Source organism: Delphinus delphis, chromosome 3 (assembly GCF_949987515.2).
Source record: "Delphinus delphis chromosome 3, mDelDel1.2, whole genome shotgun sequence".
Classification (NCBI taxonomy): Eukaryota; Metazoa; Chordata; class Mammalia; order Artiodactyla; family Delphinidae; genus Delphinus; species Delphinus delphis.
This window is the reverse complement of record NC_082685.1, coordinates 135,515,334-135,534,178: the sequence shown is the minus strand read 5'-3', so window position 1 is coordinate 135,534,178 and position 18,845 is coordinate 135,515,334. Positions and strand designations below refer to the sequence as shown.

Sequence of the window (18,845 nt, the reverse complement as noted above, 5' to 3'; positions counted from 1 at the left end):
TTACAAGCAATAAAGAAAAATAGAACAAATGAGACAAGATGTTAATGGTTTGTGGAAGCAGAGCCACATTACTTCTAAGTTTCTCAATCAAGGAATTCATCAGAGTGATCTGTCAAAATGAGTGATATAAATTTATGAACTAAATTCAGCTACAGAGTAAGAGATGTACTGCAAAGAAAGACACATTGCAAACAAGGAGGCTTTGTTTCCTGTTTACATAATTGAAAAGATTAAGTGTAAAAATAATGAAATCTCTTTTGTTCAATTTGGCATAATTCCATTCTCTCAGCTGCACTCTCCCTAGGTTTTTACAATATGTAAATGTGCTTTAATGTTTTCTTAATGCCTATACACTCTGTTAAATAATAAAGTGAGCTATTTGAGAAAAATGGTTATTGAAAATCAAAGTTAATTATTAATGAGTCACAATGTCCTTAATTTGTCTTACATACAAATGAATTTATTAATGGATCAAAAATAGTTTTAAACGCATAATTTCAGGAACAAAAGATAACCAGTGAGGATTTATATTTCACAGGAATAAAGATGAGGATGTAGAGAATGGACTTAAGGACATGGGGAGGGGAAAGGGTAAGCTAGCATAAAGTGAGAGAGTGGCATGGACATACATACACTACCAAATGTAAAATAGATAGCTAGTAGGAAGCAGCCACATAGCACAGGGAGATCAGCTTGGTGCTTTGTGACCACCTAGAGGGGTGGGATAGGGAAGGTGGGAGGAAGACGCAAGAGGGAGGAGATATGGGGATATATGTATATGTATAGCTGATTCACTTTGTTACACAGCAGAAACTTACACACCATTCTAAAGCTCCAATAAAGATATTAGGAAAAAAAGAAAGAGATAATTAATTGGCTATCTTCTGATCAGAAAGTAATTGCCGGGGCTTCTCTGGTGGCACAGTGGTTAAGAATCCATCTGCCAACAGAGGGGACACGGGTTCGAGCCCTGGTCTGGGAAGATCCCACATACCGTGGAGCAACTAAGCCCGTGCTCCACAACTACTGAGCCTGCGAGACACAACTACTGAGCCCGCGTGCCAGAACTACTGAAGCCCGCGTGCCTAGAGCACTCCACAACAAGAGAAGCCACCGCAATGAGAACCCCGCGGACCGCAATGAAGTGTAGCCCCCGCTCGCGGCGACTAGAGAAAGCCCACGTACAGGCACAAAGACCCAATGCAGCCAAATAAGTAAATAAATAAATGTCCTTTTTTGTAAAGAAAATAATTACCTGTAGAATTATAAGATCTTAGAATTTGATACCCAAAATTAATTCTTTTTCTTTTAAAAGTATTGACGGTTAGGATTTTTAAATTTATTTAACATGGACAGTATCTCAATTATTGACATATATTGAAATTATAGTCACCAAAATCCTATGTATTTTTCATATCCTTGACTGAGCCATGTCTGATTCCTGTATTTGTCTTTTTCCTTTTTTTTTTTTTTTTTGATTCTTATTATAAGACCTTATGTTTGGCAACATTAAAAAAAATCCATTCTATTAGATTTGGTTCATTTTCCTATATAACAATATCTTCTTAAATACGAATCTATAACATGGTATATTAGCAATGTCTTTTTTGTTCCGTGTTGGCTGCATCATTGGTGGCTTCAGTCAAATTATTATTGATATGCTGAAAACACCTCAGATCACATTAATATGTTGAAAAGACATCATATCTTGCAAGCATCCACTAAACATCTTCTATATTGACATCAATCTATTAATCTGCACTTTAGTGTGTGAGAGCAGAAAACATGCACTCAGCCACTTATTAACCCATCCAATTCTATTTTTGTTAGTCCAAATGTTTCATAATAAGATGTCATGAAAATCCTTGCAGAAAGCCTTCTATAAACTGCATGTACCAGTCTAATATTCACCTCAAAAAGGAAATAGTGGACTTGTATATGTCCTTAGCAAGGTTTTCAACAAATCTTTTTTTCGTATCTTATATATAAAAGAATAAAAGTGAGAAAAAGGCTGCTCTGTTTTGACTTGCTTTCATTAAATAAACACAACCTTTTCTCAGTGCTCACAAACAATTTATTTTATAATTTCGTGCAGAGTCTTGTTTGGAATTAACATCAAACATATCAGATTGTAATTAGCAGCATCTTTCTTCATTCTCTTTTTGTCAATTCATGCATTATTTACATATACCATGGACAATCAGTGCTTTGCCCATTTTCATGGTTTATGAAAGAATCTATGCAATCAGTCCACCATTTCTTCTCCAAGATATCACCATTTTAAGGTGCAATTCACATGGGCCAGGTGTCCAGCCCATTTGGAGTACCAAAGTATTGACTTGGAGTTCAATTTCCCTAGAGTTTATTTCTGTCTACTCAGTTTAAAATATTGATATTTCACTTCGCAAAAGACATTATTAAATAAAATTGAACGTATTCCACATTCTGTCATTTATTATCATTTATTATCATTCCATGAATCCCAAGTGAACGGAGTATCCATTTCCTGGTCTTTGCTCCAACTTTTATTAATGTCATTAATGTTTCTCTCATTCTAAATGTTATTTACAGCTATCATTATGGGATCAGACCATTTTCTCTAGTATTTCCGTAGGTGGTAGGAAAATAAAAGCAAGGGTTTACTTTCAGATTCTGTTTTTTCCTTTTTTTTGTTTTTGCCCAGGCTTATGCATTACAAACTTTTTATTTCCATGCCATTTAATATTTCTAGGTATAGGGTATATCTGCTTCTACTTCAAGCTCTCAAATCACTATTTTTTTTTAATGGGAGGGTTATGTACAAATTTATAGACTAGAAAAATCAACTCTAGTTCACACACAACTACAACTATTAATAACTTGTGTGTATTGAGCTGAGAAATTTAACAAGAACTGTTCTGTATATTTGGCACATATAAGTTCCTTCATTTACTCCAAACTCTGTGAAGTAAATATAATCATCATTCCCACATTACAGATGAGAAAACCAAGGCATAAATAGGCTAAGTCTCTTATCCAAGGTCACACAGCTAGTAAGTATGAGAGAACCAGTAGATGAATCTAACCAATCTATTTCCAGAGCTTGACCATGCTTAGCCAGTTTACAATAATACCATTTCTCATATTTAGCTCAAGATTATTTGAATGCTTCCTTTCTGATTCTTATCACTTATCACTAACCAACAAATTCTTCAATTTTGTTTGAAATAGACGCTCATCACTGCTGCTTGCTTTAGGAAATAATTTTGTCCATTAGGCAAGAATTTGTCAATATTCTGCTTTAAGGAGAGTAAGTGTGCAGTCTCCATCACCGATACCCATTCCCAGTGCTATGATGTGCCACAAACCCTCCCCCATTTAACTAGCTTAGAACCTTCTGTATGTCCCTTAAATAATATCTCTTTATTAATGTTTTCTCTATACCTCTTTATTTCAATCTTCTCTAACATACTAGATTTCCAGTAAATGGGCACCTACTTGACACATGGTCTGCTCCAATTAGGTCAAATTCTTATTAAAGAAACCCATATTTCAATCACGTATCTTAACCCACCAAATTTGATGTGTTACCATAGAATTTGTGTCATTATGTCCCTATCTACACATTAGAATATTGGAAATCTAAGGCCATGTGTTTTACTTATGGCTATCCTCAAACTATTTCCTTTAGAAGGGTCTGGTAAGCTCTCTATTAAGAAAGCAATGAAAAGGAAGGAAATTTCTATTTTACTGAATCATCTGGATGTATGATTTCTTCATTCAAAGTTTTCAACAAGTCTTCATTCATGCATTAATGGAAAATAGGGGCTAGTGCAAGTAAGGAGACTCCTGTCCTAGATGTAGTTCTATCACCAACTTTCTTTATGAACTTTACCAGATCTTTTGAATGTCTCCTTTAGTCATAATATATTCATAACATTGGTTATTGTATGTAAAAGTATCTTTAAGTGGTAAAGAAGCATTGTTAAGCTATGCCATTGTAATTAATCAGCTCTTCATTCATAACTGAATATAGACAATTTGCTGAGCATGGTTGTGAATGAATGTCACAAAACCGATAGATGCATAAAGAATCAAATAATAATAATACCTGATTGCATATACTAATTTTTTTTTTTTTGGCCACGCAGCATGCGGAATCTTAGTTACCCGACCAGGGATCAAACCCATGCCCCCTGCGGTGGAAGTGGGGAGTCCTAACAACTGGACCACCAGGGAATTCTCACATATAGTAAATATTAGATACCTGGTAGAAGTTATAACTCTGTACTGTAATTGGTTCTTATAAAAAAAAGTTGGTAGAAATATACCCATGAACATATTGTTACTTACTAGATGAGAAATAAAAGATCTTAATGAGACTGTAGCTCAGCAAAAGAAACCAGCTATCTTAAACAATAGCTGGTGATGATAAAGGTATGTTTTCTTTCCTTTGGAAGAAACAAAGCTGGCTTCAAAGACATCTAGTGAAAATGGCCGATGACCTCAATAGTAGAAACAAAGCCTAAAGGAGAAAAGGCTATTTATCTTTATTGTATTAACTATTTGGTTCCTAATCTTCTACTTTTGTCTTTTAGTTTTTATTCTTATGTAAAATAATGGGTTTATCTTCCCCTTTCTCTTTCAAATTTTGTTGTCATTTAATTCTTATAGAACACTAAATTTGTTCACCCAATGCATTATGATACAAATTAAACGATAGAGAAATACATTAGGAGACATTAGAACATGTCCTTCTCATAAATTTTCAGATATAAATGGTATCCAGACCTATCGTTTATAAGGTTTCCGTGTTTATATATTTCATTGTATAAAAATAAATACATGGAATCTTTTTCATCATTTTCTAAAGAGCTATTTTTTAAAAAGTTCTGATCTTCTGGTTAAATAATAATGAAAACTTATAGACAAATTATAACATCAACGAGTGAAATGGAAAGTTACCCTCAGGAGAACGACTTGTATAATTGTTACAGAATAATACAAACTTTAATTTGATTTACTGATTACATGCGTATGCCAAATTTCTGTTTTTTTCTTCTTCCTTAATAATTGATAACCTAGTTGAGAGCAGAATTACAAAAGTGCGAGACAGAATGTAATGATTTAATAGAGCATTAATGCTTTAGTTTTAGTTTGGGAGTAGTGGAGAGCTAGTAATGGGTACTGCCTGAAATGGTATTTTTCCCAATCATGTTATAATTTTATTTAACTAAATATTTTTTAAAAATATGAATCAATAGCTTACCTTAGAAAAAATACATTTAAAAAAAAATCACCTAAAGGATAAAAACATAGTTTATTTACTCCTAACTGAAATGGTCAAACTGAATAATGTCCTCATTTTAATACAACTGAAATTAAAGAATTTTTTTTTTTAATTTTTATACTGGAAGGCCTTTCCAAACATGCAGGAATCATGATCTTAGATTACCTCATTGACCACAAAGGCTAGCTCAAAATGCTTTGTGTATGTAACTCAATTGCTTTGGTGGATACTGTAAATAGATACTACAATTAATATTTATTTCTATCATTAGAATACATTTAGAGAAAAATTTTGTTGGCTTTATGATATGCCCTGGAAGATGCTATTGGAGTATAGAGACTATATGGGGGTTCACTGTTATATATCTTTTTATAAATTACAAAGATGTGGTGGTGGTTAATTCTCAATTTTCCTATGTGATTTTTTCATCATTATCAAGCTTATACAATTAGAATAAACGGTTACAGTCCACAGATGAATGTGCTCACAACTCTAGGCATGGAATGAGTCAGCAGGTTGTACAGCAGAATCAGGTGCTAATTAACTCTTCCTTAGGTAGAGCTATGTTTCTGAGGCACCTGGCTGGTAATACTAGAAGAGTATTTAAATGCTGGTCACACTGTACCCATCTCTATATTCTCAAAGCATAAAGAAGGCCAGCCAATGATTCTAGTACATATTCTTAATATCTTATTTGATAAATTGCCTATACTATTTGGCACATTGTAAATATATATATAAAATAACGGAAATAAAATAAAGGTTCACAAGCCAAATTCAATTTTTCATAGTGATTACTCATTTCCAGAATATATTGCATCTTTAAAAACTACTCAGAAATAATGGAGTATATAATGGGACTATGAAAATGTTTATGCTAAGATTCAGATAATGTTCCCACTGTTGTTTTCTTATATCCCTCACTTATTTCGTGGCTTTCTTCATGTCATGTGATACCTAAGTAAATGAGAAATTCAGAATAAATGGGAAGTTAAAATATCTTTTCTTTGCCAGATTTTCAGTTTTATGAAAGTAGTAAAACGAGAAACCTTAAAAACGAACATACACATACAAAACGCAATGAGTTTTTCAAATATTTTCATATATATTCCAAGTTCTTACACTGGTACAATCAATTTATAGTTGTTTTCTGTAAACATGAATTGACAATTTATAATGGATGAAGGTCTTTGGGGCGCATGAAGTAAAATGCTATGGTAGGTTCAGCATTAATTCAGGGGAAAAAATTGATTTCATCATCAGTTCCCATACTGTCTGCTTCTGGCTTTATGTAAATCTAATAACAATTCTCTGGGTCAGACTATTCATTTGCAAAATGGGAATGAATGTGCTTTCCTTTTATTTAGAATAGACACAATAATGTGTTACATGTACCATTATATTACATCAGTGAAAGTCGCCACAATATTCATATATATTATATGGAGATGGAGAGCAAAGTCTAGTAAATTAATCTTCCTGGCGGAAATATTGAACTGTAAGATATTTTGTTTCTTTTCCAATTTTAGTTGGTGCCACTTGTTAGATAAAGTAATGTCATGAACGGAGCTTGGTCTAGCCATTGGTTGCTTAAAATTTGAAAGCTAGTCTATATAAGAAAACTAATTTTAGAACTTATGGATTGGTCTTGTTATCACTGAAGCATCTTACTATAGTCATAGCTAATATATAATTTAAGTAATATCCTTTATCCTTCTCTATTATGGAACTATAATTCATGTTAGAGGTTTTCTGAAATGTACATTTCATTTGAAAACAAAATGTCAGATTATGATTTATTTCCATATGTTGATTCCCCTAAAAGAATACATGTCTGACAAGGAAGAAGACACCATGTGAATTGTTTCACTTTTGTGAAGAGGTTGTGTTTCTATCTAATAGAGAAGAGTCACCAGGCTGGCTTTCCTAATAGGCAGAAACAGGACAACAAAGGAGAATCACAGCACTCAGCAGTCTGCTGACCTACTTTGTTATTATAACTCATCAGAGCTATGAATGCACTTTTTTTCTCAGTAAAGCTACATAGTGACTTGTCAGCAAATTAATTACATCTTGTTAGGGCTTTAAAACATTCTGTTAAGGCAACACATTGTACTTAGAAAAAAAAATCAGTAATATAATACTATAATTTATAATGTATAGAATTCAAATCTGAAATACATTGCTAGACCTCAAGAGAGGAGAAATACATTTTTAATTAAGAGATATCTAGTTTCATGTCTTAATTATATTATCTCAGTTGTATTATTTCAATCAGTCATTATCTAATTAGTTTATGGGCTTTGTAAAACAAAAAGTGAATCTATTTTAATTTTATCTTTATGCATTTGCTAGAATATCAATAGATAATAATATAGTCATCCTAAATTTCAGTATTCTACTTGTATATGGGGAATTGCATATGAATAATAGGTATTCCTTTTTTTTTCCAAATCATTCACTTAAAACCAATAAACAGTTCTTTTTACTCTAGCCCCCCAGCACATGTTTATTTTGACTATTACAGTTTTTGAGCTAAAAGTGACTGGAGTCTCAATCCCCACTCTTTGTCGAAGGTTCCTGATCGAAAACCAGTTGACAGTAATGGAAATACAAGTCTCCCTATTTTGTGTCTCCACACCCCTTGGTTTATACCCCCTATAGTCTTTAATCTCAATCCACATAAGGCTGCCACTAGCACACTGTTATGTGAGTTTAAAAAAAAAAAAAAAAAAAAGCACTCTCTGGGTGGCTAAATTAGGGAGGGAAAAATTGGAAGAATGGCCACATTTTCAAGTGTACCTGTCCTGGCAAGCAGAAAGAGGGCAATACTTCCTTAGCACTTGTCTCCTTGCTCTTTGGGCAGTGCATACATTACAGAGGCCACAATTCAAATTTATATTAATGACTTTTGTACATAATTTTGTATATAATTTTCTATTCATTTAGATTAGGAAATCTAATTATCTAATCTCTGTATAGTTTTCACACCTAGGAAGAAGTACTATGAACAAAAGCTCTTTAGAATGTAAGCACTCTGACGGCAGGGACTTTGTGTCATTCTCTACTGCTTGTTCAGCGCCTACAACAATGCCTGGCACAAAGCAGGTACTCAATAAGATTGCTTAAGTGAAAGAGTAAATAATATACCCTCATTTCATAGCTGAAGTACAGTAAAGTTAATCGATTTGCCTAAAATCACAGAGGTTGCAGGGGTAGACGCAATTCTGGAATGTGTCTCTATAAATTCAATTCTGCCAGCTTTTTTCCCTCTCTATTCTGCTGTCTAGGAGAGCCAAGATAAGCTATATTATGTTGTGGTTTACACATTAAAAGACATGCCTCTGGAGAGGAAAAAGATAACTGGAGGACTGCATAGCAGCTCTTCACTGCTTAGACTTACAAGTAAAATATGATACTGTCACTCAGAGCCCACTGACCATCACTATCACAGGGCCCCATCCAACTGGAAGGGAGCTAGAAAATGTGCATAGTGTGTGGCCTCTTGGTTATTAGTAAGTGTCCCTGACACATTGCCTCAAATGAAAATAAAATTGCACAGTAATCTAGATTTTTCAATCAAATCTCTTATTTTCTCCACATAGGTTTTATTAATTAGACTCTTCCAGACATTTTATATCTTTTTTTTTCCTCTGATAGTCTTAGTTAGTATTGTTCATACATCTTAACGTTTTGCTGAAAAATATTGTTATTTATATAGAAATGAAAGGCTCGAGAAGCTCATTGATTTGGATTTCATGAATTTTGAGTATGTTATATTGCCCACAAGTTGGTCAAGTGATTACATATCTTTGAAGAAATCATTTGATGTACACATTACTATAACACAAATTATCCAAGGAACAACATTTTAAATGCATAATAGAATAACTCCTTTACACATAATTTTCAAATGCTGCTGTTAATTACCCATTCTGTTATAAATAATTAATATTTATTTAGTAATATGTGCAAGAGTGGTACAGGACATGTGGGGTACGCAGATACTTATAAGGCACATTGCTTGACCTCTAGAATGGCATCTCTCAAGATGAAATAATGCATAGATTCCCTCAAATAACAAGAAAATAAAACATTATAAGGAATGATGTTTGAGTTGGCTTAAATCATTTTGAGGATGATATTACTCAAATAAACACAACTATAAAACTAGATATGTTTCTTATCCTTATAGTTCTTGTAAAGCTGAAACAGACATAAATTTACAAACAAAATATTAACAAAAATAAATTAATAAACACATCTCAATTTAAATTTATTGTGATGGATGATGTTTTGTTTTGTTTTGTTTGCTGAAACCAAATAGTTGTATACAAGGTAAATATAGTGATGATTATTATAGAACTAGTTTTCCTAGAGTATGTAGTTTAACACACAAATTATGTACTATGTAATGAATGACTTAGTTTTCAAACCTATTTCTCCATTTTGCCTATGGTGAAAAATTTGTACATCTAATATCATGTTATTAAGCCTTCATTTGGTATAAATGGATGATGTATTTATTAAACCTATATGCCAGAATTATTTTATATAGCACCTCATGGCACAATGCACTTCAACCACAAAGGTAAATTCAGATGCTGTATTTAGGTTGATACTAAATTCATAATATGCTTACATTGAAACATTTCAAGCTATTGCCAACATGTATCCATATATTTACCAGATTGCTGGGAGAAACGCTGTAGACTCCTTGACAGGAAACCTGAAGATTTCAATTAGAGATGCATTGCTCTAGGAATGTATTATTTAGCTGCAAATCCTTCTTTATTCTGTAAAGTCATTCCCTAAATTATGTCAAGATTAATATGCAAGTTCAGATGCACTGTATTTTTTATTTTCTTAGTTAGATTCTCAAATGAGTATTTTATAATATTTTATAATTCAGACCAAAAACCCATTGCCTCTGATCCCTTTAATTATCAAATGTTACAATTTTAGTGTGTGTGATACACCTAAAACACAGTCACAAAATATCATGGGAATGACAAGATTTTCAAAATTAATCTTGTTAAACATTAATTATCTGGCAAATCCAAGATTTTCATTCAGACAGAAATCTATAATTCAAACATTTCTTGAATGAAACAAAAGCAAATATTACAAATGCATAGCAAGATTAATTCCTATTCAGGTTGCATTTTGCAAGTCAGTATCTCTTACCTCTTCAGTTCAAGTAGCCCACCATGGTTAGTGATTGACTTTTTTTAAATTAAGTTTTATTGAAGTATAGTTGCTTTACAATGTTGTGTTAGCTTCTACTGCACAGCAAAATGAATCAGTCATATATAAATGGAGTGACTGACTTTTTAAAAAACATTACTTAAGCAATTATTTTAGTGGAATTTATAAGGACTGGAAAGGAATTAGCTAAGAAGAATTGGGCTTACGTCTATGGAATAAAATGCAGATTAGAAATAGTTAATATAACAATAAATATATTGAACAAATTACCAGTTAGTGATATGGTACAGTTATGGCAATGCCTCTGAATTTGTCATCTTAGGGCATATATGGATAACTAGCTAGTAATGTATAAATGTAGATAAGGATATAAATACAAATGTAAACATCATTAAGGAGCATTTAAATATATAGAGAGATAAGGGTATAGATATACATGCAAATGTGTTTAAGAAAGATTTAAAAAATATATATATGAAAATAAGAATATAGATATAAATGCAAAAATGGTTAAGGAGGATTCAAAATAGTACTTAAAAATATAAATCATTTAAGAGCATGATATGGAAAAGAAGGAAGGCATAAGGAATTCGCTGCACACTCTACCTAATCATTATCTTAAATCATTTAGTACCAATGTCAAATGTTAAAGCACAATTGTCAAGCCCAGACCCCAAAATGACTAGCATCAATCATGTCCTGCATCCACCCTGATCTGGCTTCCCAGTTTTGGCCTTCCCAATATGATTTTCTTTTTCTACATCTACGTCTCATATCAGTCTTGCCACTTTTTAGTATCAAAGCTCAAATGCTGATTTTCAAGTGACTTTTTACTATAATTGGTGTGCTGTGACTACAAGTTTCTTTTTTTGTAACTACTTTTTTAAACTGTTTTCTATAATCTGTGCAACATAAGGTATTCTAATGTAGTTTAGAACAGAAATTATAGAGTCAGATAGATATGCATTCTAATCTTGATTCTATAATCTACTACATGTGTGACACTGAACAATTAGTTTAACCTCTAAAAATCTCAGTTTTCTGAACTGCAAAATGGAGGAAAATAGTGCATACCTCATTTTTCTGCTGTGAGGACCAAATAAGATAGCCTTTCTCAGAGCACTGGGGTTTGTATACAGTAAGCATGATATGTAAATATAGAGTGCTTTTTTCTTATATTGGATTTTCATTTCTCCTTTATAACCCTCTTTGTATATAAATACACTTTTCTCTGTTTTGTTGTGATGGATGGAAGTTTTTTGAGAACTCAATAACTTTAGGATAGAAAATAATACCTTCAAGGTCAAAAGATACTATTGAGATTCTCTATTGATTAAAAATTGTCTTTTTTATGGTTATTATCTCCTTCATATCACTAATACTCACAATATAGAAGAATTTCTGGTCCTTATAGTTGAATGTAAGACTTAACTCTTTCCTACGCTCTACGTTAGAGTTAGACGTGGAAATAATATTAAATAAATGTGAAAGAAAATGGGAGCCAATTTCCTAAGTAAAACTGCAGCCAAAAAGAAAAAAACCCAAGAAGCAAATTGCAAATTCAGGAAAGGTATTTTGTTCAACATCAGAATATAGCAAAAGTTTTACTATGTTAGATTAAAAACAAACACAGACACAAATGGGCACATATACAGGCATTTAAAGAAAAATGAGCAAGACATTAAAATTTTTCTTCATTAAATGTGTTTACCACTACACATATTAACTAGTATATTTCCTAATATTATAATTATACAATTATATGCCATTTATGGATACCTAATAACAATTCCTTTACTCTTTCAATAATGACAATTGCTATTTTTTAAAAGATACATAGAGAAAATTTAAAATAATAATTATTTGCAAACTTAAATATTAGTTGGTGCCAATGATGAATCATCTTTTGGCAGCGGTGTTAGTGTTTTTTATAACTATTCACTCAGTCAGCCGTGAGTTTATAAGAGCCGTTGTTTTTTCCTCATCCCCAAATATCTTAGTACTGTCTTTATGTTTGCTTCTTCAGTGATAAGAAAAGTGACAGATCTATAATCAATGAGACTACACAGATTTGAAAAGCGAGTTCATCAAACTCCTTGGTTTGTTTTTTAGATACAGAAAGTTCCATAAAGAACATTTCTCAAACTTTTGATGATAAGTGACTAGGTTACAACAAATTACTATGTTTGGCACTGTTGTAGGCAGTGGAGATAAAGTATAGAACAAAATCCAGACAAATTCTTTGACTGAATGGCACTTATGCTCTGGTGTGGGGAACACAGAAAAATATAAATAACAAATAAGTGTGTGTGTGTGCATGCCCATGTGCGTGTGTGTTGCTAAATTCTTTTAAGATAAAATATAAACAAATTGGGTAATATATTAGGGTGGTTAGGGAAGGCTTCTGTGAGGCAGTGACATTTAAGCAGATATGAATGAAATGAAGGAGAGATCCAGGTGAATACTGGGCCTCAAAGAAAGGAGTGAAAGGAATAAAGAATGGAGGAAAGGAGGGAGGGAGGAAGGGAGAAAAATACGTAGGCAAGAAGAGACAAAAGGGAGAAAACAAGACATTCTTCTCAACATGTGCTGTAACCCCTCTTGCCTTCAAACACAAAGCCTGAGCTTCATTGGTTAGGAGACAAAAATGTATATTCTTAAGATGTCTATGTCATTTTTACAATAACAATCTATGAAATTAATAATAGAACAGTCCGGAAAAGAAGAGGGTGTTCGATTTATGCCAAAGTTAAAATTCTGTGAAAGTCTCATAAAATTTACCACCTATAAAATGTGAAACATAAGAGAAGGCTATTCTGATGTGCAGTTAACTTAAATAACGTTTTATTAAATATAAGGTAATTAAAATGTAATGCAAGAAGAAAATATGAGAACTTAAAGAGAGAACAAATATCTGTGAATATATATATTAAAAATATTCACGGGCCTCCCTGGTGGCACAGTGGTTGAGAATCTGCCTGCCAATGCAGGGGACACGGGTTCGAGACCTGGTCTGTGAGGATCCTACATGCCGCGGAGCAACTAGGCCCGTGAGCCACAACTACTGAGCCTGTGTGTCTGGAGCTTGTGCTCCGCAACAAGAGAGGCCGCGACAGTGAGAGGCCCACGCACCGTGATGAAGAGTGGCCCCTGCTCGCCGCAACTAGAGAAAGCCCTCGCACAGAAACGAAGACCCAACACAGCCAAAAATAAATAAATAATTAATTAAAAAAAAAATTCACAATTGTTTCATTCCTTTGTGAGTGTTGCACTATGTATACCAAAATGAATGCTCTTAAAATTAAATGTGAATATAAGTACACTTAACTATGTAAATCAAATTTCTATTTCACAGACATTTTTATATTTACATGTCTTCTATGGTAAAGTTTAAAGGCTATCTTTCCCATGATGTTTTCACTAGAAGGAAGTACTAGCTGAAATATCATTGCATGTCATACATATCTCATTTGCATTTACATTGATGAAACATGTCTGCATGTTTACAATGCCTAGAATTGCATGTCTTGAACACAGTAAATGCTAAAATCATGTTGAAAGAAAGAAGTTATTCTGAGCAGTAGGCATTTTTAAAAGAATGTTGTACAATACTATGACTATATGTGTGTGTACGTTTGAAATAAAATGTCTCAATATACACAGAGTAAGATATCTAAAAAATAGAGGCTGTAACATATACATCCCCCTGGAACATTTCATGTAAATAAACTTTAGCTCTAGAAACAGAAACGTCTGATTTTATATCCATAGAAGCAAAATTAAGTTTTCTCTCACCATTTATGAGGCTAATTAGATCATTCTAACATAAATATTTAGAACTTGTTGGCAAAACGTAAAAAACACAGTGTAAAATAATACGAATTACTTACAACCATCTCATTTAGAGACACCCAGCAATCTGGTGGAAAGTCCTGCAGCAGTGGTACCAAGAACTGAAGACAGCCATCCCAGTGGCACAGGAGCAGCATCATGCCGATGAGGTTAAAAATTCTCACCACAGCGCTGGCGAGATCATATGTCATGTGGAAAATCTGTTGACCAAAATATAAAATCAATTCTTATAATCAAATTTTTAAAAGTCAAGAATACTACCAATGTCAGTAGACATTGACATTATATAGTGCAAGTATCAATTTAATAAAAATACAGAAAGAACTTTTACAAATAGAAACAGAGATTGCATGTCTTTATCCTTACATTGAGGTCTGGCACTCTATGAGTATTACAACCAACTGTGGGTTCTCCATGAGGAACAGAGGTGACATGAATACATTAAATCGATGAGTCATGTTTTAAAGAACATTGGTTTTGCCAGTAGTTTTTCACTTACTGTCCTTCCAAGCATTTTAGCAAAGGTGCTTTAAAAGAAGTTAGCAAATTTGACAAATGATGGGCACACGCTTCTCTGCTTCTCATTCCTTGTTAACAGATTTGTTGAGAACCAAAAAAATAACCCAGGGACTGAAAACCATTAGCAAGAGTAGTTTAATTGCAAAACATAAAGGAAGATTGACAATTAACTGCAGTTAACTTTATAGCTATATGAGTTAGAGCTACTTCTTTTATTGTGCAGATTGAACGTGAATAGTGGCTTTTGAGATAAAAGTTCTCTGAATGGTTAAAAAACAACCGGGCAGCACATTTTAAAAATTAAAATTGTTATGTCCATTGTATTATCTGTATGCTACAGGTTTCCCTTTCCTGTGAAACTTTATTTGTATTTTCACAACATCCATTATGATAGGTTAGATTATTTCAGAAAGCACAAAAAATTATGACAAATGAACATTCTCCATCAGAATTTTACAAGTGGAAACTTACACAGAGCCTTATATTTATAACTTCTCATTCAGAACCTGAATCCTTTCTTTAGTAGCTCATGTGTTATATCACTCTTCCATTGCTAATACGGTTTCTGCTTATATTTCACCTAGTCTAGAATAACAAAATCCACTTGGGAGCTGATGTATAATTGTTAAAGGGCTACTGAGTTAATAAAATTAATAAATATGTATAAATACACAAAGAAACGACACCTTGAGATACTTAGGATCACATTTTGTATAATTCACCAAAAGAATGGTCTATTTTTGAAGTAATGAGGACACCATGTATTGAGAAATTAACTGAGAAACAGGAAAAAAACTCGCAAATTTAATACTTTGATTTAGAAACTATATCTTGGTAAGGAAACTTCTATAATTCTTAAGAAATGCATACTGAAGTGTGTAGAGGTAACATGACAGCACAGCTGCGTTTTGCTTTTATAAAATCAGCAAATCTATCTTTAATTGTTTTTCACTTTGATATATTTCTATTAGCCATTAATTCTTTCTTTAAATAATCTTCCTTTATGACACAGTAATCAGAGTGAGCAAAAAAAAAAAAATCCTTCTTTGTGGGAATGTACACACTGTTCTGAATTTTTTTTAAAGTAAGATTGGGATCCTGGATTTTAAAGTCAGCAGATCACGTATTTTGATATCAGACAGCTTATATGAGTAGCAATTTATTTTAAAGCATTAAGAATTTTATTTCCTGTAAAATATTTTATTTTATTTTTTGTGACTTTCAAGTCTTGTTTTATATTTTTTAAAATTTTTATTGGAGTATAGTTGATTTACAATGTTGTATTAAGTTTCAGGTTACAGCAAAGTCAATCAGTTGTACATATTTTTTAATTTGGTTTTGTGTTTGGCAAACCCAAAGAAAAGTCCTTTTAATGTTCTTTCCTCTGATATTTCTTGGTCACTGAATTTGAAAATAAAATAGTACCAACATTTTTATCAATAACTTTTCATTAAAAGTAACAGTAAAATACAATAAAAAAGTTTTTTACTACTAAAGTAGGGAAAGAAAATCACCATGGATTTCATTTTTTTGTTTAGTAATAGAATTCTATATTTATATCTAAGCATTTCCTGACAAAATGGACATATTGAACAACATGTCTTTTGGGTAAGTGTTACATAGTTGAGAAATAGGGTAAAACTGAAGAACATAAACTTCTGGATCAAACAAGAAACTAATCTCCTTTCAACCTTATTATCTAAAATAAACAATATCTGAAACTGTCTGCCAATTATCTCTAAACTATAAAATATGGGCAGCAACCGGCATTCAACTATAAGATTTTAGAATGAAGTTTGGGATGTTACAGAGAATTAGGGCCCGTTCTCAGTATAGCTGACTTTTATGGATTTTCTTCTTTCTTTATCAGGAGTTAGATTCTTTTTGTAAGGTCTTAAGTGATTATTTACTGAAATAAGATAACATATTCTAACAGTTATTCACCAATTCCTTTAATAAAACCCTGTTATTTCTAAATTGTTTTCCAGAGAAACAGAACGACTATTTTCATAAAGGACGTTAATGGGGTTATAAGGCCTTTCATAATATATTAGAAACACAATTTTTTTGTTTTGCTTCCATGTGATTACTGAACCCCTATTGTACAGGATAATCCCTAGAATTAAGCCTAACCTCTACCCCATTTCTATTCCTAACTTCACAATGTTAGTATACTATACTCATGCTAGATTTATATACTAACTCTACTGTAGAGTGCTCACATAATTAATTTCATAAACGGTCTCCCTTTTGGGCCTTTAACATTATGTGTTCAAAAGTGATCTCACTTTCTGGAGCTATTCCAAAATCTAACATTGGAAGAGGCACAGCAAGTTGGCTATTTTGACACTGGTTAATATCAAAAGCTAATTACAAATAGTCAAATCCATGTAGCTCCATCCTGATTTATCTACCTGACAAAAGGACAACATAGTGTATATAGTATTACTTTTGATGCATACATAAATGTGTGTAGTTGCTTGGGCCCGATTTGATTGTCTGTTGAGCTCTTATAATTAATACACCCTGGAAGGCATAAGCTTCACATATGACCAGTTGCTGAGATATTTATTTATTCATTCATTTATTTAATATTTATTATTTTTTAATTGAGATAACATTGGCTTGTAATATTATATAAGTTTCATGTTTACAACATTATATTTCTACTTCTGTATACACTACAGCATGCTTACCACCAAAAATTTGGTTTCCATCCATCACCATAAAGTCGACCCCCTTTACCCATTTTGTCCACCCCATGCTGTTTCCCCTCCGGTTACCACTACTCTGTTCTCTGTATCTAAGTGTTTGTTTTGTTTGATTTGGTTTCTTCATTTATTTTGTTTCTTTTTTGTTTATTTATTTTTTATATTCCACATAGGAGTAAAATCATATGGCATTAATCTTGCTTCATCTGACCTACTTCACTTAGCATAATATCCTCAAGGTCCATCCATGTTGCTGCAAATGGTAAGATCCCAACTTTCTTACAGCTGAGCAGTATTCCTCTGTATTTGTATACCACATCTTTTTTATCCATTCATCCATGGATGGTCACTTAGGCTGTTTCCACGTCTTGGCTATTGTAAATAATACAGCTTGAATATAGGGGTGCATATATCTTTTCAAAATTAGTGTTCTTGTATTCTTTGGATAAATACCCAGAAATGGGATAGTTGAATCATATGGTAGATTATTAATGGCCCTGGTAAAACCTTGCTCATGGAAGATTTGGAATGAGAAGCCTGCTTCCTTATGGAGCACATACATCTGCAGATAGTCACGCTAACCAAAAAAGGAAACATCTGGTCTACTTTAAGCAAGGCCATAACTTCTTATTGTCTAAGGGTAGCTTGTAAGATAAGTCTCAGGGCAACTTTACTCAACTTCCTGATCAAGTGGCCAACATCATTGATTAATTAATTAATATTTTCAGCTTTTTTCCATCTATGAGGTAGAAATCCTAAAGTGATAAATTCCTATCTAAATCTATTATCTTAGCGCTCCTGCATGCAAACCTGACAACTCAAAAACAGCACTGTAGATGACACTCAAATTGTTCAATGAATTGTAGTTATTAATTGTTAAATCAATTGTAAATTGTTAAGTAAATTATTAAATGAATGAATGAGACTGTTGCAGGGGGTTAACAATAACAGCAAAAGTAACATTTTATGATCTTAAGAGTGGAAAGTTTTCGCTTTTGTGTTTTAAACCAAGGAATTTAAAAAAGAAAAACAACTTCATTATTTTCTACCTTCCAAGTAATCTGTACTTGAAACCTGATTTGCATGCTCAGAGTGTGGGTAACAGAAAGGCAGACCATTCTGACCCACCAGCAATATGTTTTAAGTGGTACTTACAAGAGTCAACAGAAAAAAAATAATTAAAATAAGTTTGAAAGGTAGCGCTTTAATTTTATTTTCACCAAAACTAGACTACAAAATATGTCAGTGGAAGGCACTGTGCTTTACATTCGCCCAGCTCAGAACAT

General features: G+C 32.7%; 1 protein-coding gene across 1 annotated transcript in view; it reads right to left on the bottom strand.

The window, feature by feature from the left end:
• The window catches only part of HCN1 (hyperpolarization activated cyclic nucleotide gated potassium channel 1), a 369,251-nt gene that overhangs the window by 153,171 nt on the left and 197,235 nt on the right, over window positions 1-18,845 (bottom strand). The window contains exon 3 of the mRNA XM_060007055.1: window positions 14,368-14,529. Coding sequence (XP_059863038.1) covers window positions 14,368-14,529 — 162 coding nt within the window. The remainder of the gene's footprint in view (window positions 1-14,367; window positions 14,530-18,845) is intronic.